The 22591-nt window shown below is 52.7% G+C and overlaps 1 protein-coding gene across 1 annotated transcript; it reads left to right on the top strand.

Moving 5' to 3' along the window:
- Positions 1 to 2358: 2358 nt before the first annotated feature.
- Positions 2359 to 19828, top strand: LOC309795008 (annexin A8). The gene is made up of 12 exons (XM_082606963.1): positions 2359 to 2511; positions 7016 to 7106; positions 8148 to 8242; positions 9573 to 9686; positions 11976 to 12066; positions 12841 to 12920; positions 13365 to 13424; positions 13983 to 14076; positions 14333 to 14428; positions 16417 to 16475; positions 17655 to 17777; positions 18923 to 19828. Exons 1-12 carry the CDS (start codon positions 2491 to 2493, stop codon positions 18980 to 18982), a joined length of 984 nt encoding a protein of 327 aa, XP_082463089.1. The 5' UTR covers positions 2359 to 2490; the 3' UTR covers positions 18983 to 19828.
- Positions 19829 to 22591: the final 2763 nt, after the last annotated feature.

Raw genomic sequence — 22591 nt, 5'->3', positions numbered from 1 at the left:
TGGTTGAGAATCTGCCTGCTAATGCAGGGGACACGGGTTCACGCCCTGGTCTGGGAGGATTCCACATGCCGCGGAGTGGCTGGGCCCGTGAGCCACAACTACTGAGCCTGCGCATCTGGATCCTGTGCTCCGCAACAAGACAGGCCGTGAGAGTGAGAAGCCCGCGCACCACGATGAAGAGTGGCCCCCGCTTGCAGCAACTAGAGAAAGCCCTCACACAGAAACGAAGACCCAACACAGCAAAAATTAATTAATTAATTAATAAACTCCTACCCCCAACATCTTCTTAAAAAAAAAAAAAGGCCAGGAGTGCTGGCCATCCTAGAAGCTAAGCCCAGAGTTTCAAATAAAAGGTGAGGTCCTGCCTGCAGGAGCTGGTCAGGGCGGGGCCTGAGAAGAGGACACAAGTGCTGGAGGGAGCAGGTCACAGAGGGCAGGACTTCTCCTGCGACCTCACTGGGTCGCTGTGCACTGTGGACCCTCAGAGGGCAGAACCCTGTCTGACATTCTCTCTGCATCGAGCTCTGTGGCCTGTCTTGGTCTCAGAGTCCAGAGTTTCTCTCTGGGCTCGGCCCAGGGCCACCACACTACGGTGACCTAGCTAGGGTCGTCTTCATAACTGACTTTGGACAGACCCCCTGGAGGATACCCACTCCCCAGACCCTGATCCTCATGGCATGACGTGGGCACGGCCCCTGTGAGCAGCTGAGGTCCCGAGAAAGAATCACCAGTGAGGACGCCTTGGTTCTGGCCCCAAGGGCTCCCAAGGAGGGTGGGGAGTTTGAGGTCCCAAGCAGGGCCTTTCTCAGTCCATGTGACCTGAAGCAAGCTTCAGTCTTCCTCTTATGGTGGCATCCCACAGCACTGCGTGATGACCGTCCAGTTCCCACGGCAGCCCTGGGCAGCGGCTGCTCACCCCGCCCCAGCTGCCTCCCCTCCCCTCTGCACGCTGGCCCAGCTCCCTCCCCACCCGCCCAGCCCTCACTTCCAGAAGGAGCAGCCTGAGGACTGTGTAGAGAAAGGAGCACTGGAACCAGGGTCAGGAATCCGGAGGGTACAGTTCTTACCTACTACCCTTAGAAATAAAATTCATATTTTATGGCAAGACAAGAAAAATTTAAACATAAAAAATTTTCTCTGCCCTTTGGCCTCCCCTCTCCCGCACTGTGCATTGTGTGTCTGCCTTAGGCATCAACCAGACCTCCCGTGGGCAGAAACACTTGTTCCATCATAAAAAGCAACATTCTCTTAGCACAGGCCGGACAATTCCTTAAAAGATAACATTCCTTCTTGATCTTGTAAGGGGTCACATGGCACTTAGATCTGGATTGTGTAAACTATTAATAACACGTCATTTAATGTACAGCCCTCTGTCTCAAAAAACTTATATAGCTGTACCTTGACTTCTAACAGGCGGAACAGTTCTCAGAGCCTTCTGAGATGCTCTTCCCTGGTAATAATCCTCAAATTTGGCTTGAATAAAATTTTCCATTTGTTTCTTAGATCAACCAATTAATTTTTCGTCAACACTCTGAGACGTTTCACTGAATACAAGTCACACCAGGGTGGGGCTGTTTTTCTCTGGGGCTCTAGGAGCAGTGGGGTTTCTGGAAGCCCTGAGGAAGTAACCCCAGGATGGAGGGGTTACCGGGCAGTCGCTGAGACAAGGTCTTTGCCCTGAAGGGCAGGTTAAGGGGTGGCATGGGGAGAGTGGTGCTAAGGAATGTTCTAGGCAGGGGCCCCAAGGAGAGCAAACTCCAGGAAGGAAAAAATTAACCTCTTTCCAAGAGGTTCCTCTCTCCCTTGGCAGCCAGCTTGTCCTGCAGGGCCCATGGCAGAGTAGGCAAGTCCAAGAGGCCTGGTGGATCACGTGGCTTTTTCCCACAAGAAGTGTGATTTATACAAATTATCTAAACTTCGGAGTTTCCATTTAATTTTTGTGGCAAAGATTAAAGAGGATAGAGTGCACAGAGTGATTAAAGAGGGATCTAGGCATAGAGACGCCCAAACAAGCGGAGGCTGCTATTATTTTATGTCCTTTGCAGAGCTCCCCATTGCATTGTTCACTGGGGAGAAGCCGTGTAATAAATAGACTCCTATTTATAGATCAGGTCTAGCAAAGACTGAATGAAGACCCGTGTTTGCTAAGTGGGGTTTTCACAGGTTGGAGCTCAGCATTCCCAGTCTGTGTAACAGCCACAGCTCAAACATTTGGCAGCGAGCGGTGTGTTTCCACAGGGCATTTGGGCTGGTGCCAGGGTGGGGCCTGAGAGCCACAGGAAGAACCCAGAGCCCGGGGGCAGGAGGGGGGTTGTGCAGGCGTGGTACTGGGTGGGGCCTGGGGCCTGCATGCTGGTGCCACCACACCCAACCCCAAGCCGCCTGCTCTTCTGAGTGCAGCAGAGCCAAGTGTGCAGAGTCTCAGAGTGGAGGGAGGGCTGACCAGTGCATCTTCATCTCCCTGACGAAAGGCGCGGCGAGGTAAACGAGATGTCCTGGTGGAAAGCCTGGGTAAGTGCAGAGCAAGCAGAGGTGGAGGGTTCCCTCATGGTGTTGGTCTAGAGAGAGGTCAGCTCGGGCAACACTCTGTTTCCTGCCAGGCCAGGCACAGGACTGGGCTGCCCCCTGGGGAGGAAGACAAGGAGATACTGCCCCAGTCCCAGAGGCATTCATGGCAGCCAGGATGGGAACAGGGAGATGGGCAGATAAAGAAACCTTGAAATGCACCTGGGGAAGCTGAGGAGCTGGGGGAGCCCAAAGGGAGGGGTCAGGCTGCTGGAAACAAGGGGGAGTCATGGTTGAGTCATATGTCCATGTGTGTGTGTGCGTGTGTGTGTGTGTGTGTGGTGTATGCACATGCGTGTGTTTAGGGAGAATCAGGCAGATGTTTCCTTAAAGAGGGAACAGTATGTGCAAAGGTTCAGAAGACTGGGAAGCTTGGCTTTAAAGAGAAGTAAGCTTGAGGGTCCTGGATGGGAGGGTTGAGGGTCGGGGAAAATGCACCTAAAGAAGCAGGCAAGGCTGGGTCCTACAGAGCTGTGCATGGCAGGCTAAGGAGCTTGGGCTCCACTTTGAGAGCAGTGCAGAGCCATTGAAGGACCTTGAGCTGGAGAGTAACCTGATTGAATAGGCTGATGTTAGAGGACTCATCAATGTCTTCTCCTCAGGGGATGGGAGGACGACCTGGGCCACAGGGGCCTTCCACATTTGAAATCCATGAGTGAAATTTACAGAGTGACAGATGGCTGAGTTAGGGGGACAGCACATCCTGCCCCCAAGTCTCCCATGTCCAGTGAATGAACAGATTCTCAGGAGTGTTTCATCTGGGTTTGAGTCCGACATTGTCTCATGCTAAGGAGTTGAAAACACAAAAGGGGGACAAAGATGAGGAGCAGGTGATGTCCCCTGGGGAGGCACAATGTTGTGTGCTCGGCACACCTTCCTTCATTTCATCCCCAGGCAGCCCTGGGATATCAGGGCTGCTATTTCCACTTCACAGATGAGGTAACTAAGGCTCAGCCATATCTAGTAACTTGCACAGTCTCACAGCTAGCAGGTGGGGGTCTAGTGTGAACTGGGGTCTCTCTCTGTCCCTGCCCCCAGGCTCTCTGTGAGTCTTAGTGGGTGACCCGGGCTTATCCTAATTCAGGAAATCTCTTTGTCACAAACGTCACAACTCAGGGGCCCTCAGATTCAGACGTGCTGGGCCTGGACAGGTGGGACAGAGAGGAGACCAGGGGCAAGGTGTGGCAGCCATCTGGCCCCAGCGAAACAGCCATGACAGGGCAAGGGCCAGGGCAGCCTCCAGCTTCATCCTGGCTGATGCGGAACAAGGCTTTGAGGAGGCATACGTGGCAGGGAGAGTCCAGTGCTGGGCACTTTCCAAAGTCAGCTGCTGCCCAAGGTGGCCTGACTTTGGGCCTTGCTCCCAGTGGGGCAGGTCAAAGGCCCATCCTTAGGGCCCACCCAGCCAGGCAGGCAGAAGCCTCCTTGCAGGGAGGCTGGATGACAACCTGGCAGGATAACAATGACATTCCTTGAGCACCTACTGTGCCCTGGACCTTCCTCTGTCAATATCTCACTTGAGCCTCTGTACACCTCTGCAGTACAATATAGATGCCAATATCCTTATCCACTGATGAAGAAACAGAGCCACAAGGAGACTAAGACGGTGCCCAAAGTTGCCACACTATGAAGTGTTGGAGTCTGGGTTAGACTCTGAGCAACCTGACGCCAGAGCTCAAACTCTATGGGGTTCGGCCACCCACAAGCCAAGGGCAGCCAAGGGGTGTGAAAGATCAGCTTGAGGGGGGCCCGTCTGTGCCTCTCTTGTGGAGCTGAAGTTCTGCCTCCCAAGTTCTCCGGGGCAGCCCTGTGATGGGGGAAGGCAAAGGCGTGGCAGCTCCCCTGAGACCTTCACAGACACGTAACAGAGTCACAAGCCAGGCTGAGTCACCTTTTCAGTGAAAATGTTCCTGTCGGGACTAGCCTGCTCTGTGCAAGACCCGGCAAGGGCCTAGGCAGACCCCTCCTCCAACATGGGGTGGGGAGTAGGTAGAACCACCCACTAGGCAGGGGTCTGATTCCTGGAAATTTGTCTTTTTTCCCCCTAACACCTTAGCGTGGGAGGTAAGGCTGGGGCTCTTCAATGCAATGAAATCACAACCCCCAGGGAGTTAGTTACAAACATTACCACCGGAGCCCAACCTCAGACCCGCTGAATAGGCCACTCCATGGTGACTGGCACACACGGCCTGGTCAGTCACTGCTGCACAGCCCCCTGAGTGCCAGCCTGGGGCAAGGGACGGGGGAGAGCCCCTCCTGGGTGGCCTCCAGAGCTTAGCACTGAGATCTGAGATGACCCCATGCTCACAAACGACCTGCATTCCTGTGAGCAAGGTTTCCTTCAGCGAAGGGTACCGGGAAAACTTAATGCCTGGGAAAGGTTGAGTCATTGAGAGCAGGGGGGGCGGCAGACAGAGCTTAGCTTCTGAGTCAGGCTGTGGGTTAAATCCAGCACCACCATTTACTAGGTGCATAACCTTGCCAGGCACTCCGAGCCCAGCCTGTGAAATGGGGCATTCATAGCTACCTAGTGTGACTGGCAGAGACAGCAAGGAGAAGAGCATTGCATCTAAAGCACCTAAAGCCTCTAACACACAAGGCCTGGCACATAGGAGGTGCTCAAATCACTAACAGTAGTAACAGCTGCTCATGACTCCACAAAAAAGGGATGCAATAGATGCACGCATGCAGCTGGGCAACATCTGGGACCACAAAGGCTCTCTGGATGAAATTTGCACAGGGAATTACTTCTCGTAATTTCTTCTGTGAAACATGGTGCTAAGAAATAAAGTAGGAAAATCTGTCACCAGATATTTGAAATTCAAGCAAAGGATATGGAAAGACTTCTCACTTTTTACTCAAAAGAAATATCCGTACAGATATACCATGGAAGGGAAGCTGCTCTGTATTTTCAGGATCTGACCAGGGCCAGGAAGGAAGGAAGGAAGGAAGGAAGGAAGAAAGGGAGGAAAAAATGATGGATGTGGTGATTGGATGGGTGGATGGCTGGCTGGCTGGCTGGCTGGCTGGCTGGCTCTCTGGCTCGCTGGATGGATGGATGGATGGATGGATGGATGAGTGGATTGGTAGGTGGATAGGTGGAAGAGTAGATGAGTGGATGAGGGGTGGATAGAAGGAGTAGGGAGGCAGCATGTTCAGCTCCACTAAGCCTTTCCTTACTTGATCGTTGTCCTTGTAGCTTTGAGCAGGGTTGTCCCTTCCTGCTGCCTGCCCTCAGATGGCACTGCCTGGGAGAGATGCAGCCTGATTCAGAGCCCACGCCCCAGGATGGGGCAGGGATGGGAGAGGTTTTGTGGCTCTGGCTGGCGCCAGCCTGTTAAAACAAGAGGCCATTCTGCACAGGAGAGAAGGCAGTCCCACAGAGCCCCAAGGGGAACCAGCAATCCCTCACGGTCAGGCCACTGTCTCTGGGGGTACCCTTCCCTACACAGCTAACGCCTCGGAGTGAACAGCCCCTGGGTCATCTGGCCTCACAGATCTCCTAGGAGATTCCATTGTTGTGCCCTGTCACCGCAGTAAAAGCATCACTGGACTCTGAAGGATTCTCCCTCTTCAGCGGCCCCCCAAACCCCTGCTGATCTTTTTTCAGGCCAGGCCCCCTACCCCAACTCTATCTCTCCAAATTTTTTGGTTGTTTTTATTTTTTTCCTTAAAGTCCATTGATCGTCACAAAAACCCAGGAAGTGCAAGTAAGGAGAAAACAAATGGCCAACTGAGGATCTAAGGACCCAGAGCTACAGAGGAGACGTGGCCCGGGGCTGCTGGGTGTGTAGGAGGGGGTGGAGGCGTGGTCCCCACAGGGCTGCTGGCCGTGGAAGACTCAGGAGACAGATGAAGCTCCCAACACCGAAGGCTGGAGTCCAGTCTCTAGAGCCTTTTCTTGCTGCCCCACAGTCAGCACGGAGGCTCTGGCAGTGGCCACAGTACCAGCCACCTTTGAGGTCTTTCCCTACACCGTCTGAGCCTGCAAGCCCCAACTCCCAACTCCCCAAGCCCAACTCTGGCAGTGGGGCTGAGAGCTGGGATTCCATCTCTTAGTGTGGCCGGGTGGCGCCAACCCACTCCTCCTCAGGAGGCCCCTCCTTCCAGCCTGAGGGCCGAGCTGGCAGGACGGGCCTCCCCTTGGCCAAGGGGCTAATAGTCACGTGGGTCTTCTGCAGCCCTGACCTGAGAGGACCAGATGGCAACCTAGTGCAAAGTGGACAAAGGTGCCCCTTCCTCAGCACGACCTGATGGAAACTAGCATGTCCAGAAGCTGAGGCCTCTCCTGGGCCTCCCCTCACCCTGGATGGATGGGCAGGGCCAGGACGGATGGAGGCTCAGCCGCTGGTCTGCAGGGGCCGAGCTGGTGCTCACCCTGCTGGGCTGGCTGCCAGGGGCGCTGCCTTCCCCACATTCCCGCTTTGAGCAGGCGTGGCTTCTCTTGCAGATTGAACAGGAGGGTGTCTCGGTGAAGAGCAGTCCCCACTTCAACCCAGACCCCGACGCAGAGACCCTCTACAAAGCTATGAAGGGGATCGGTGAGTGGCCTTGACCCGGGAACCCCGTGACTCTCTGGGGCTCTGCCCTCTCTGCTCAAGACCCCTCTGCTCACAGCCCTGGGAGTGAACGTCTCCCCATAATCCTCTGGCACCCAGAGAATCACACAGGGCCCACATTCCCCAGAACAGGTCTACACAGACTCCCAAGACTGGAGAGGGGGGAGGGCAGTTGTGAGTAATGGGGGTGGGGAGGCGGAGGCCATCTGCTGTGTGTTCCTGCGAGTCCTTGTGCAAGAGACCTCTCCCCATTCAGTCTGTGCTTTCTCCCTCATAAAATGGCCCCGACAACTGTGGACCCTGCGTGTCACTGTGAATTTCGGATGGGACTAGGTTGGGAGCTGTGCAGAGCTGACCGTCCTGTCTCCAGCGCCTGCTTTCCTGTGAGCAGGAAAGGGCTGGCCGGAGGCCCGCTGGGATTTGGATAACCCGGCCCAGACAGCCCTCATGCTGTCACCCAGGCAGGATTTACCCTCTAACTGGCTCTGACTGGTGAATTGGGGCATTAACAAAAACTGCCATTCCCAGACAAGCTGAGAAATCATGCTCCGTCCTCTGCTCCCTGTGAAATCTTTATAATTATCTCCATTTCCCAAAGAAAAATGTGGAGGCTCGGGGAGGTGAGCCTTCTACTCACCCAGCTGCTGCGCCAGGACTCAGATCCAGTTTTCCGGACCCTCTGTCCCCATCCTCCCCCATGGCCACCAGCACAAGGGAGGTCAGGGCAGGAGGTCTCACTGCCTGAGCTCCGGAGTTTCCAGCTGATGTCCAGAGCAGATCAGAAAACCAGAGGGGCCTCAGATTCTATCGCTGTGAGGCTGGGCCTGGCTGCACCCCAACATTGTGTGGATGGGGGGACAGATGGATTTTCTGTCTTGTCTACACCATGAAAATCATCAGGTTTGGGAGCTTCCAGGTGGTGCATCCCCACTGCTTGGCCACCAAGCAGCTGCCTTCCCTCCTCCCCAGCCCTCATCAGTCCCCCAGGGGCAATGAGGGTGCTCATACTGTGCCCCCCTCCAGGGACCAACGAGCAGGCCATCATCGATGTGCTCACACAGAGAAGCAACGCACAGAGGCAGCAGATCGCCAAGTCCTTCAAGGCTCAGTTTGGCAAGGTAAAGTGGGGCACTTGTGCTCGGGGGGCTGTAGGGACCACTGCTGCCAGAGACAGCCTTGCAGGCAGGGCCTTGCTGGACGAGGTCCAGCTGGTCTAGAGCCCGGCCCACTGGCAACATGGGGCATTTGGGACATACACTGAAAACATGATGCATTGTTTCTCTGAAAATCAGATTTAACTCTGAAAACTTACTGATGGCTCCCCACAGCCCTGGCTTGGTCCAGCCTTCTGATGTCTGGCCCCAACCTCTTTTCCCACCTTCTCTCACTTGCTCCTTTACAATTGCTCCGCGGCCCCATCCCTGAGCTGTTTCCCTGCCTCTATGCTTTGCTTGTCCTATTCCCCAAGACTGGAAGGCCCTTCTCTTTCCCACACGCCAGAGATGCAGGCCGGGCTCTGCTCTGTGCTGTGCCGCAGGACTGTCTCCTCGTGTTGGAGCTGCTGTTCCAGTGCCCCTTCCCTCCTGCCACAGACGAAACCCAAGGGCAGGGAGCACACCGCCTGGACCCTTTGTCCCTCCTCCCGCCACCCCCAGAACAGAGCGAGGCATCGGCATCCTAGCTAAGCACAGGAATAAATGCACACAGAGCCGTAGTGGCCGGAAGCCTCCATTAGCACACATTGGTAATGTGGACACTTAACCCAGGAAGATGAATGATGAAGCCCAAACACTCCATGGGAGAAACCAATGTTCTCTCCTAAAAAATAACTTATCTCTCTTAACCTTCACAACTATGCATTATTCTCTGCATTCGACGTCAGAGGAAACTGATGTTCTGAGAGGCGGAGGATGTTGCCCAGGATCCCAGAGCCTGTAAGCAACAAGGTTGGGATTTAAATCCAGGTCTGACAAGGCCCTTGGTCCTTCGCTGTGCAGTGAGGGGAGATCAGCTGGGTGTGGCCTTGTGGTTTCTTGCAAATATAAGTGCCCTTAGAAGGAGACACACGTGAGATAGATTCCTTAATTCATTTCACTCATTCATTGAGTGTCTACGGGCTAAGTGACAGGGACTTGATGAGCTTAATGACAGACTTGTATTTCGGGCTCATGGTGTGCCCGGCGCTGCGCTGAGAGCGATTTCGACATCTCTCCGCCAATCCCCTAAGTAATGGTATGAAGCAGGAGCACCAAGGTCTCTATTTCACAGAAAAGGGTAAGGATGCTTAGAGAGGCTGAGTTGCTGGCCCAAGAAGCCCCAGCCAGCACCAGCGCGTGGCAGAGCCCACGTGGGAATCCAGCCAGAGCCCCTGGGCCCAGCCAGCACCCGCTGCCTGCACTCCAGTGGACACAGCACACAGAACACCGCCCTTCCCTGCTCCTGCCTTAGAATCTCATCGAGACGCTGAAGTCGGAGCTGAGCAGCCAGTTCGAGAGGTTCATCATAGCCCTCATGTACCCTCCATACAGATACGAAGCCAAGGAGCTGTACGACTCCATGAAGGTAACCAAGCAAGTGGGGTGAGGGGGTTCAGAAACACTTACAAGGACTGGGTGGGGGAATGATGCCCGGGACTGCTTTCCCCAGAGACCCTGGCACAGGGAGCTCTGAGCTCCCCCTGAGCCACTGTTTGGAACGAGCCCAGCGAGCTTGCAGCCTGCTGCTCATGAAATCATACAAGATGTTTTGGGACTTGGTAGAGCATAGGTTCTTCTATCTCAGCATGGAAAGAATTAAGTGAGAGGCAAAGTGATAGATAAGAAGTGATTTATTAGAATAGGGCGCTTGTGGGGCTTACAAGTAGGCGGGCAAGAGGGTGCCACCCCAAGAACTTAGTGGGCTACAGGTTTTTATGTTTGTTTTTTTGTTTTTATTTATTTTTGGCTGCGTTGGGTCTTCGTTGCTGCACATGGGCTTTCTCTAGTTGCGGCGAGCGTGGGCTACTCTTCGTTGCGGTGCGCGGGTTTCTCATTGCGGTGGCTTCTCTTGCTGCGGAGCACGGGCTCCAGGCACGTGGGCTTCATTAGTTGTGGCACGCAGGCTCAGTAGGTGTGGCTCACGGGCTTAGTTGCTCCGCGGCATGTGGGATCTTCCCGGACCAGGGCTTGAACCCACGTCCCCTGCACTGGCAGGCAGACTCTTAACCACTGTGCCACCAGGGAAGCCCTACTGTTTTGTAATCAAAGGAAAAGTGGGGAGGGGGAGAAGACCACCTTTTTCCTCATTCTTGAGTAGATTTCACGCTTCTATCATCAGTTCCCTCCTCCATGTCGGGCAGGGGAGTTTTCTTGTCCCTTGTTTCTTGTTTCATGGTCAAACCGGGACTGTCATGGCGTAATGGAAATGAGCAAAAAGTCTGTGACGTATACTAAAATATGGTAAATCATCTCAGGTTTCAGTATAATATCACCTTTTCCTTATATTTTTGTTTTTAGTGTGCACAGAGGAGCATGTTCTAGGAATCATTAACTTACTGAGCTCACTGGGCAGGATGTGGGTCTCATTCCACCATTGTTTTATTGTTTGGGGGCCATGCTCCTGTTGCACGGTTTTGTTGCTAAGCAAGCCTGCTTGGTTTTGTGGTTAAGCAAACCTGGTTTCTTGAGTGATCATTAACTTACAGGGGTCTCCCATACTTTTTTTCTCTACTGACAATGCCCAAGTGGGATTAACTATTTAATCACCTTCTTTGTCCCTTTACTCTGTCCCTATCACTCAGACTGCCACCAAACACAGACTGGCCTCCGCCATCATCTAGCCTTGATGGAACCAAAATTCATCCTTCTCAGGACATTGCTAGACCAGGTTTGCAGGAATTAGGAACCAGCCTCTGCTGTCTCGTGCCTTGTCCCCCAATTTCCCGTTACTTCCCACTGCTCCTTTTGCATTCGAAGATGATTAAGAAGGAGTCAGGACCAAGTAATAATAATCATCTCCATTGAAAGGGCACTTACAGGGCTTCCCTGGTGGCGCAGTGGTTGAGAGTCCGCCTGCCGATGCAGGGGACATGGGCTAGTGCCCTGGTCCGGGAAGATCCCACATGCCGCGGAGCGGCTAGGCCCGTGAGCCATGGCCGCTGAGCCTGCACGTCCGGAGCCTGTGCTCCACAATGGGAGAGGCCACAACAGTGAGAGGCCCGCATACCGCAAAAAAAAAAAAAAGAAAAAAAAATAAGAAAGGGCACTTATAACTAATAAGAACCTGCTGTATAAAAAAATTTAATTTAATTTAATTTTTTTAAAAAAAAGAAAGAAAGTGTACTTACTCCAAAAAAAAAAAAAAATTGAAAAGGGACTTCCTTGGTGGTCCAGTGGTTAAGACTCCATGCTCCCAATTCAGGGGGCATGGGTTTGACCCCTGGTTGGGGAACTAAGATCCCGCATGCTGCACAGTGCAGGAAAAAAAAAAATTGAAAGGGCACTTACTGTGTGGATCTGCCAGGCATTTTACATCTATTATCTCCACCTTCGGGGTGGGGGTGGCTTATTATCCCTGTGTCCTGATGAGGACCCTCAGGCTCAGGGAGGTGGAGTGACCTGTTTGGGACCACCCAGCTATAGAGGGCTGAGCTGAGACACAGCCCTCCCATCACATCACTTGCCCACAAGTATCCACCACTGGAGACAAATGCACGTGATCTCCCCCAGTAACATCCTCCAGCAGAGGCCCCCCAGCAGAGCACTGACTGGTTCATCCTAGGACTGTTCCTTTTGCCTCTTGACAAAAGAGAATGCGGACAGAGCCCGAGGGTGTGGACAGAGCTCTCGAGCAGGCAGAGGTTTTTATCCACAGGGCTTAGGAACCAGACAGGGCGTCATCATCGAAATCCTGGCTTCTCGGACCAAGAACCAGCTGCAGGAGATAATGAAGGCATATGAGGAGGGTAAGAGGCCTGCTAAGAGGGAGGATGTGGGCCCTGAGTTAAAGGCTAGCTTGGGAATGACCATGAGCTTTGGCAGCCTAGCGGCAAATAAGAGACAAGCCGTGTACTGGGCCACGTTGGAAAGGATTCTTTCTGGGCTTTTCCACACACAGATGCTGAGCACCTTCTGTGTGCCAAATCCCGTGCCTGACAGTGAGATTGGATATGAGTCAGGATCCATCTCTGAGCTCCCTAAGATCATGGGCTGCTGCGGGGGAGGGCATGCAACCATTAAGTTCTCTGCCCCTTGACAGTGTGGCGGTACTGCGGGCCGCCAGCTGTGTCAGCAGTGGGCGGGGCTGACACCTTCCTGGCCAGGCACAGGCTGACCCTGGGGACCATGCAGGGCCCCGTTGCAGTGGCGGGTGTGGAGCCCTAGCCAGCTCTCATGGGCTGCAAGGCAAAGCCCATCCTCCACAATGTCTGCCTGGTGGGGAGTCCACAGGAAGTTCCTGGCTTTGCCAAACCACGTGATGAAATAAGGCTCAATCAGCAGCCCCTGGCTCTCTGGCCTGGCCCATCTTTGTGCTTTGAGCTTGGCTGGCAACCCATGTTGCTTCCTAGTTCTGAACAACCACAAGCAGGGAGCCTCTGCCACTCAGACACCTGGACAGAGCAAACTCTCCCTGTGCCAAGGACTCATCTCTCCTGGAAGGCTTTAGTCAGGAAAAGGGTGAGAAATGGGGCAAGGAGGAGGAAAGCAGGTCTGAGCCTCATGGTCCTGATCCCCTGCAGACTATGGGTCCAGCCTGGAGGAAGACATCCAAGCAGACACCAGCGGCTACCTGGAGAGGATCCTGGTGTGCCTCCTGCAGGTATCACAGCCCAGGGTCCCAGGAGCCCCTTGTCTGGGAGATCTCCACAGATCCCCCATCAGAGAGTGGCTCTTGGGCAAAGCTACTGAAGTGGGGTGGGGGGCAAGGGTGTGGTACAGCCGCTGGGGCCTGGGCTCACTGGGTACATCCCAGCGGGCTCGGAGTGTTCTCATGGCAGAGCCCCTGCACCTCTCCAGAAAGTAGGAGGAGAGGGCCCATCACTGAGCAGGTCCCTCCCACCCGGCCCCATGCCAGGCATGTTGCTTACTTTTGCTCACTGAGTCCTGCAGCTCCTTATGGGGCATTCCTTATGACTCTCCCTTTACCGATGAGAGTCCAAGGCCTGGAGAGGATAACTGCCTGCCTTCCTACCTGGCTGTCCCCTCTGTCCCGGCTGCTCTGCTCAGCCAGCCTGCCTTACAGAGCCGCCTCTTCTGTTCCTAGGGCAGCAGAGATGAGTTGGGTGGCTTCGTGGACCCAGGACTGGCCCTGAAAGATGCACAGGTAAGGCTACCCCTCAGCAGCTCTGCCCTGCAGGCCACCCAGTCCCACCCTCTGCCATCTAGACTCCGGGGTGCTGAAGCCTAAAAGCCTCACCCAGCCCCTCTGCCCGCAGGGGTTTTCTCTGATGCTAGGCTGGGCCCTGGCTCAGCTCTCTGCAGGCCTTTACCCTCTGGTGTCTGCAGAGGGAAGTGAGGGTGGAGGGGAGGAAGGAGACTGATTTGGGTGGGGTTCACTGAAGCCCTGCCCGGGCAGGAACAGCCTACGAACCCGGGAATGCTGGGCCTCCGAGGCCCAGATGTGTGCATTCAGCTCTCTATAGGTCTGCCTGCTGGCAGAACGCTTGAAGGTACCCAGAGGCAAAGCAAAGCCCCAGAGGGGAGGCGGGACAGTTCCTAGAGCAGCCCGGTATTGAGAAGAGAATTTAACCACGGGGATAGCAGGCTCCCAGTCAAAAAGATGGTCAAGCAGAGGAGAATGTCAACCTGGCAGTGTGGATGGGGGGCTGTTCTTCACCCCCCTTGCTCGCCTTCACTGGTTGTCGTGGGTGTCCCAATGCAGGATCTATACACAGTGGGTGAGAAGATTTGTGGGAGTGATGAGATGAAATTCATCACCATCCTGTGCACACGCAGTACCACACACCTGATGAGAGGTACCGGGGAGGTAGGGAGGTCCTGGGGGACAGGGAGGCACCCTGGCTCTAGGTCCTCTCCCTTCACACTGAATACCCAGTGTGTGGCCTTGTCAAATCATGGAGCTGGGGAAAGAGCCAAGGAGCCCTGGACCCTTTCCCCAGCAACCAAGTGGAGGTCAGGGGTGCTGCACAGATGTGCAGTCTCCTATTTGAGATGCTGGGGGGCGTCACGCTGAGATGCGCATGTCCCCTAAGAGAAGGTCTTTCTCCACAGTGTTTGAGGAATATGAGAAAATTGCCAGCAAGAGCATTGAAGACAGCATCAAGAGTGAGACCCACGGCTCACTGGAGGAGGCCATGCTCACAGTGGGTAAGAGACGGAGCTCCGTGCTCAGGCTCACGTGTGTCCGCTGGCCCTGGGGCTCAGAAGTGGGGCAGCACCAAAGGGCGAAGGGCCCAGGGCGCAGTAGCAAGTGCTGGGTCCCTATGTTCACCTTCAAAGCCAACCTCCACACCAGCTGCCACTCTGAGCATGCACCCTTCACCCAGGACACTGGAGCTACTAGGAGAGACCCTCGTGTCCTCAATGTGCTGTGTCCTGCCAGAGATTGTTCTCTGTGCTGCCCACAGAGTGCCCAGTGCCGTGTGAGTGTGTCATCATATATGTGCGTGTGCATGAGTGTGTGCGCTTGGGTGTGCACATGTGTGTGTGCATGAGTGTGTGTGTGTGCTTTGCGTGTGCGTGTGAGTGCATGTGCGTGCACGTGAGTAGGTGGGTGTGCGCATGTGAGTGTGTGCCTGCGTGTGTGTGTGCACGTGAGTGTGCGTGCGTGCGCACGCATAAGTGTGAGTGTGCGCGCGTGAGAGTGTGCGCACGAGTGTGTGCGCGCATGCGTGTGCGAGCGTGCGAGTGTGTGCATGGGAGTTGTGTGCGCGAGTTGTGTGTGTGAGTGTGTGTGCGCATGTGTGTGTATGCACACATGTGCAGGATTGTGCCGGACCCAGGGCCTGTGCTCACCCACAGCAGCCACACAAGGAACATTCTGGTTCTGACTGTGAAGCCCTGAAGGAATCACCTAGCTGGACTTTAGCCAGGGGTTTGGTCCCTGCCTCAGTTGCTGATTGAAGAAATGATGATGTGTAGTTGGAATCCAAACTGAGTGATTGGTGGTCTGACACTAGGGGAACACTGAGAACCTTCCACCAAGCATGAGGTCAGATTCATGTAGGCGGACAGGTTGCAGAGCACATCCTGGGGTCCAGAGGCAAAGTGACAGGGAGAGGAGTCATTGCAGAGTAAAGAACTGAGGCCCAGGGCAGAGGGACTTCCCTCCTCCCTCCCATGATGGAGCCAAGGTCACCTCCACACCAGGCTGTGCCCACTGGGTGCCGAGCAGCCAGGGGAGCTGCACAGTGTGTCCTGGTCCACGGGGGTAAACTGGGGCATCTGACTCTCCCAGCTGCCTTTGACTGCTGTGATAAATCCAATCTATGTCGGAGCATCTAAGCATGCCTCCTGCTCCAGTCTCAGCTTCCAAAGGCAGCCCCTGGATCCGATTTAAACAACTGAAAAAAATCTACAGGCAGGGAAAAGCAAGGCTATGCCGGGCCCTGGAGTGCTGGGCACTTACTGTTTGTTTATCCTTGAAGACTCACACCACTCACTTCACACGTGAGGATGGTGCAAGGCAGGGAGGTCAAGTCACTAGGCACCTGGTGCCATCAAGCAGGGTTCAAACTCATGCCTACCTCCCTCAAAGCCCTCGCTCTTTCTGCCACCTTGGATGAAAACACCAACCTCCCCACCCAGACACCAAGTCTCTGAAACAGCATCCATGAAAGCGAGGATAGGGCCAGATGCCCTGGGTGCCTTCTTGCTCTGGGTCCAAAACCCATCTGTCACAAGGGAATTCAATCTGCAGGGGCCCTCTGAGAGGTGACATGTAAAGCAGGCACTCAGAGGCCAGTGGTCACCACAACGGTGGCTCCTCCATGGAGCTGTGTGGCTAGATTCTTGGTGAAGCTGTATCTGGAATGTAAGAGCCCAGGGACTCCCTTGGTGGAGCTGTGCTCTGATGAGCCAGACCAGCCCTGTGGGTCCCAGTGCATTTCACACCTTGCCCTTTTGTCTGCCTACTCTCGGCATTTGCACCTGTGCCCAGTGCCCTGGGCTTCCTTCCCTGCCCCACCCCTCCTGACACAAAGCCTCTCATTTTAGGACTAGGCAGAGCACAGATAAATAGGCCAAGACTTGCACAACACTAACCCTTAAGACCCAAAGCAAGACATAAATAAATAAACATGTATACAATGTCTCCTACAACCTCTGGTTGCTAACAGAACTTTCCTGTTTGCCAGTGAACTGCACCCGGAACCTCCACAGCTACTTTGCAGAGCGCCTTTACTATGCCATGAAGGTAACTGTTCTGTCTTCTGTGTGCCTGACCCTCAGTCCTACACGGCACAACTGCAAAGCCAAGGAGCTCAGAGCCACCACCCAAGTCTCCGACACTTGGGTCTCCTCTTATCCCAGCCTCTTGTGGACCAGAAGGGTTTTAGTTCTCAGAGGGCAAACCAAGCTAGGGAAGGGAAGCCACAGCTCCTGAAGGCTGAATTTGAGTAGGTGCATTCAACAGGTGTGCATGGTACTGAACTTTCACCACAATCCTGTGAAACTTATGTAGTAATCTGCCCTCCCAGAGGGGGTGAAACCAAGACTTGTGGTCAAGGTCACACTGCTAGTAGGTGGCAAAGTGTTGATTTGAGTCCAAGCCAGTGCAATTGTCTTTTTTATTCTGATTTTATTTATGCATCATTGTCCACGTGGCCTCCTTGACAAAGCACAGGTCAGGATTGCCAGGAGGTCAAGGCATCCTTTGAACAGGCATGTTTAAGAGGGAGATTGCCACACACAGCAGTTCAACAACACTGCGTGTGCCAGGGTGCCCATCTGGGTTTGCCTGTTGTCCAGAAGGCAGCACTGGCCACTCAGATGTTCAAGACACTCATATCAAGGGAGGCTCTGGTATCTGGAACCACACTGGAAGATAGATAGTGAAAGTAATTCCTGGAGATTAAAGTCAGCCCACCTTCTCTGATTGATGGTTGCTAACATCACCTGAAGCAAGAACCCCAAGCTCTCTGGCTACATCTGGCCAGGAAGTGAGAGAGGGCATGGGATTCCCTTGGTCACGTGGCTCCCTCTGACATGAGAGTGATCAAGGATGAAAGTGAGCAGGAGGGTCCTGCATGTGAATTGGCCAGTTAAGCTGATTTCATGATGTTGCTGCCCTAGGAAGAGGCCTTATTCCTGGAGCAGTGAACATTTTGTGTCTAGAATCTGATGAAGCAAATCAAACACACACTGCTATCTGGGGTATTTGGCGTCTAATAAGAGACAAACATGAGCAGTGAGTGAGAAGAGATCAAGGGATCCCTTAGCGCATCCCTCTCAGTGCTTCACTGCTAAAGCAGAGGCTCATTCCTGTACCTCCATCCCCTACGAAAGCCCACTGAACCCAACATAGATTTGTCCATTATCACAGAGATGGACCAGGAAGGGAAGAAGTGATGGTTGACTGCTGTGTCTTATCCAGGGAGCAGGAACTCACGATGGGACCCTGATACGAAACATCGTTTCAAGGAGTGAGATTGACTTAAATCTCATCAAGTGTCAGTTCAAGGAGATGTACGGCAAGACCCTCAGCAGCATGATCATGGTGAGCCATGAGTTCCCATTTCTTTTTTTTTTTTTTTTTTGCGGTACGCGGGCCTCTCCCTGTTATGGCCTCTCCCGTTGCGGAGCACAGGCTCAGGACGCGCAGGCTCAGCAGCCATGGATCACAGGCCCAGCCGCTCCACGGCCTGTGGGATCTTCCCGGACCCCCATGTCCCCTGTATCGGCAGGCGGACTCTCAACCACTGCACCACCAGGGAAACCCGAGTTCCCATTTCTAACAGCAGTTTTAAACAGAGACCTTACTGGGAAACCTGAATGCTGTGACCAATGTCATAAGCCACACGTGTCTGTCCCTCCTCAGTGGGTATCACACTCTTGCATTCATTGCTATGTGCTACATACAGTGATCAGCAAGGAGGTCGGTGTAGCTAGTGGAGGCCCCTGTACATTGCACCCAGAAAGTTAGCTTTGCATTTGAGTTATGGTTGCCCCTTTGAAAATGACACACCGAATCCTTGCAGAAGGAACCATATCTGAAGAGTCAGTGAGAGTAAATAGTTTAGTCGGAGTCGAGGCGTAGCATTCAAATACAGATATAGGTAGTCCTGACAGCAAAAATTTAAGGACATAAATCATATGAGCTCCAGTGGGCTGCCTAACCTGATTCCAATTAGTGAACGTTCTAGAGCTGAGAAAACACAGTGATTATCACATTGCTATAACTTCAAGAGAAATAGCTCTTCTAGCCATTAATACCAAATGAGGCCTTGACAGCTTCATTAACAGAAGTCAAGTCATGAGAAATATATCCCTAAGTCTTCACTGGCTATTAAGTCAAGCCTCTAGTTATTCTACAAGTGTCCATTGTTCACTACACTTTCCAAGACACACATAGCTTACAATATGTTAAAAAGATGTTTCTGCTTTAAGAAGTTTCAGAATGGGGCAGTAGGTGGTAGGGGATTGGGAGTGGCAATAGAAACAGCCTGAAATGGAAAACAAAGAAAGATGGGTGACAGTGAGGGGCCTGTGGCATAGGAACCTGTAGAGGAATGTTCCAGGTCTCCCGCAGAGAAGCACAACTCCTGGTAATAAGAGCAGCTGTTCCTGATGCAGGTGACTCCAAGTCAAGCCAATGCCACAAACCACCCCCCCTTCTAATTCTCACATCCCTCCTGTCCTCAGGAAGACACAAGCAGCGACTACAAGAATGCCCTGCTGAACCTGGTGGGCAGTGACCCCTGAAGGCTCAGAAGGACAAGAGCAAAGGTCAAGAAGGTGGAGCCACTGGGTCCTGCTTGCTCAACCTTGGCCATGGATGGGGATGGGGGTGGGGGGAGCAACAGCACAGCTTTCAGTCCTCTGTCTCCCAGCTTCCAGTGCTTTCCAGCCAGTTTCTCTGACCCAGAAGTAAGGATCAGCCTGGGGCTCCTACTTCCACTGTCTTCCCAAGTCATTTTCAGGTGTGAGCACATTGCCAACCTTAGCATATATCTGATCTGACAAATACCTCAGCATGAAGGGGTCTACAGGGACTCGTGATGACTTCTTTCTCCCTACACAGGAGCTTCCCAAGCCTGACTGGTCACAGAGTCCCCTAGGCTCTCAGCCCACTCCCATCTACTAATCTGAGATCTGCAGAGAATAGACCAGACAATATGGAATTTTAATAAGTGTCTCAGCTGATATGCTTCACTTTCAGGCAACCAGAGAAGGCTGTGAGAGCTTGTTTGTTTCTGAGCACATGCTTGTGGGCAGCTGAGAAAGGAACACATATATCCAGGCCAAGTGGGCTATCACCAACATTCATTCACCAGCTTCATTTTAAAATACTAGGCTATAAGTAGAAGAAAAATTCTCTCATCATCCTACCAACAGAGAAAGCTGAAAATTAATGGCCTGACACAAGGACACTGTGTTCTAAGAGGCTTGGGCTTCTCTAGTCCTTGATCAAAATAGCTGCTCCTTCCTCCCATGACGCAAGCCTGGAGAATCTCTAATCCTGACCAAATGGCAATGGGAACTGGTTGCAGGAGAAGCTGAGATACCTGTGTTGTGCTTTTCAAAACAATAAAGATTTGTACATTGGAACTTAAGTGTCTTTGGATTTTTAGAGGTGACCAAAGTAGAACCACTTTGATTAGCCAAATTCTACCCCATAGAGCCTACTCTCCAGACTATGCCATCTAGGGCTACAAAGCTTATCCTTTCCCATTAACACCATTTCTGATCTCTGAAGACAGCCCACATATTCTGCCAAGACTTCTTCTGTCAAAGCTAAATGTCCCCAGTCCCTTCAACTGTCCCTCTTAAAGCCCGGTTTGGGGCCAACTCCTCCCAACATTTTCTAGTTTGCAAACTAGAAACTTTTATAGAGTGCAACTCTGAGAATCGTTTGTTTGTTTTCAGGGCTAGACAATGTTTATACATGTCCATGTCAGGTCCAGGTGTCACGCCACATCGGCGGGACTTCAATTCATTTACAAGCATCTCATCACAGCGCCTGCCAGGGGTCTGTAGGGCAGAACCAGGCTTTCCCCATGCAGGTCATCACATAACAATGATGCTTTATTAAAGGGCAGATTAATATGCAGCTTTGGGGAAGAAATACCTGGGAGCAAAGAGTGAGGCAGATCAGTGGGGCTTTGAGCTCACACAGAGGAGAGGTAGATTCTGGCTCTGCGCTGCACTGGCTGTTGTGACTCTGACCTAATCACTGTGTGTGTGTGTGTGTGTGTGTGTCTCTGTCTGAGTCTCAGATTCTTTACCTTTACCTGCAGAGGTGGAAACCCTGCTGCAATTGCTGCTTTCAAACCACCTCAAAGGTAGTGGTAGAAAACCATCATTTTATTATGCTCCTGGGTTCTGTAGGTCAGGAATTCAGACCTGTTGCCTAGTGCAGATAACTTGTATCTGCTCCAGCAAGTCTGGAGACTCTGTCGGGAAGACTCAAATGTCAAGAGAACTCTAGGGCAGATGCTGGAATCATCTGGAGGCTTCTTCACTCACATGCTGGGTGCCAGTGAGATGGCTGGAAGGCTGGGCTCAGCTGGGACTGTCCCCTAACACTCCTACATGTGACCTCACCAGGGTTGGGGCCCAGGGTAGTGGAAGCCCTTATGTGGAGGCTCAGGGCTGCATTTCCTTCGGTGACAAAACCTCACACAGATCACTTCCGTCATGCCCTATTGGTCAAGGTCATCACAATCCAGCCCAGCTTCAAGGGAAGGAAACGCAGTCCCCATCTGTCAATGGGACAAATGTCAAAGAATTTAGTGGCTCTTCTCTTAAACTCTGAACAAGTAGTTTAAAATACTGAACAACTCATGCAGCACAACTGCCCCATGTGCATGGCTGCTGTCTGTAGGGCTGGAGCAGGGTCTAAGGGACCCCTGCAGGGCCAGGCCTCAATCCTTACTGCTGGGTTTCGGTGCTGTCTGTCAGGCCTCAGGCGAGGCTCTCGGGTGGTAATGATTCTTTTTTCTTTTTTTGTTCAAGTCCCTCCCTGGACTTTCTTCCAGTGCTGAGTCACTGAGTCACTTTCAGCCAAAGCCCTTTAGAAAGGACTTAGAAGATCCCTCCACCCTGCAATCCTTTGGAATGCTGGTTCTCTGGGCAAAAGATTCCCTGGCAACCCACCCCAAAACTGGCTTGACATGTCCAAACAGGAACCTCAAGAGCTACAGCCAAAGAGACGGCCTAGGAAATGTGGTGATGTCCAACTATGTGCCCAGCAAGGAAATCTGTTGAGCAGAGCCGTGCAGTTCATTGTCACTCCCAGTGGAGCTCCCCTTATCCCCACAGGGTGGAAGCAGCAGGTCTCCTCAGATTGGAGAGATGCTCTCTCCTCCCGGGGTCACAGCTAGAGCAGCTTGGGGGGTCATGTGCCCTCCCTGTGAGAGGGCTCCTGTCTAGCTGAGGGCATTCTCCAGAGAAGGAGCCAGCTAGGTGTTATTAGCTGACTCTTGTGGCCACTGCGGGGGAAAGGGGCACCGACTGACAAAGGAACCTGGCCAGGACACTGATAGTGTCCTCTACCTCCAAATCATTTTTGCTGGAATGAGCTTAGGGCTACTTCTGATGAAACAGACCCTTTCCTAAAGTCCAATACTTTTGCAGTCGGGGGTCTGGTCAGTTTGATTTCAGCAAAGAAGGAAAATGAGAGGGTATGTGTGCCCTGCTCGTGGTTCTATAACGAAAAATGTTGTTTTGTTTTCTAACTCTCTATGATACATTATATATTCATGGACTTCCTCGATATCCTCAGATCCAAGGTTTCCCATTCTCTGAAAGTGGATTCATTTTCTTCCGTTGCAATGCCTGGTGAGGAAGGGCAGACGCTGCTCTAGTCAGCTGAGTTCAGAGTTTGTCCTACTACGTGATTGAGACATCGTTTTCATTGGGTACTGGATTCTGTGAGCTATCAAATGACCTTTCATAAATTCCTTTTCTGCTTATACTATCCAGAGAGAATGTTCTTGTTAGCAACCAAGAAGTCTCTCTATTGCACAGAATCACTGCCCTTTTGACATCAGAGGATAATTATCTGCTTATGTGTCTCCTTCGAAAAAGCTGTGAGCCCCTTGAGGGCAGGAACTTGGTTTTGTTCATTTGTGAACATGCAGTGGCTGGTACATAGCCAGCATTCCGTGAATATTTTTGAACAAACAACAACAAACAAGAGCATGGACTTTGGGAGGACAGAAGACCCAATAGCCATCGAGCCTGAGCCAGTCCTTCATCGTCTCTGATTCTGAGAAGACACTCTGGGCCTTGTGAACTCCCCCGAGGAGGGATGCCTGCTCAGCCAACCCAATGAAAACAGTCCTGAAAAGGATCTAACAGGGAAGGCAG

This window comes from Mesoplodon mirus (genome assembly GCF_964341445.2).
Source record: "Mesoplodon mirus genome assembly, chromosome: 2".
In the NCBI taxonomy this organism is placed as follows: domain Eukaryota; kingdom Metazoa; phylum Chordata; class Mammalia; order Artiodactyla; family Ziphiidae; genus Mesoplodon; species Mesoplodon mirus.
The sequence above is the reverse complement of the archived record's forward strand: the minus strand, read 5'-3'. Positions and strand labels throughout refer to the sequence as shown.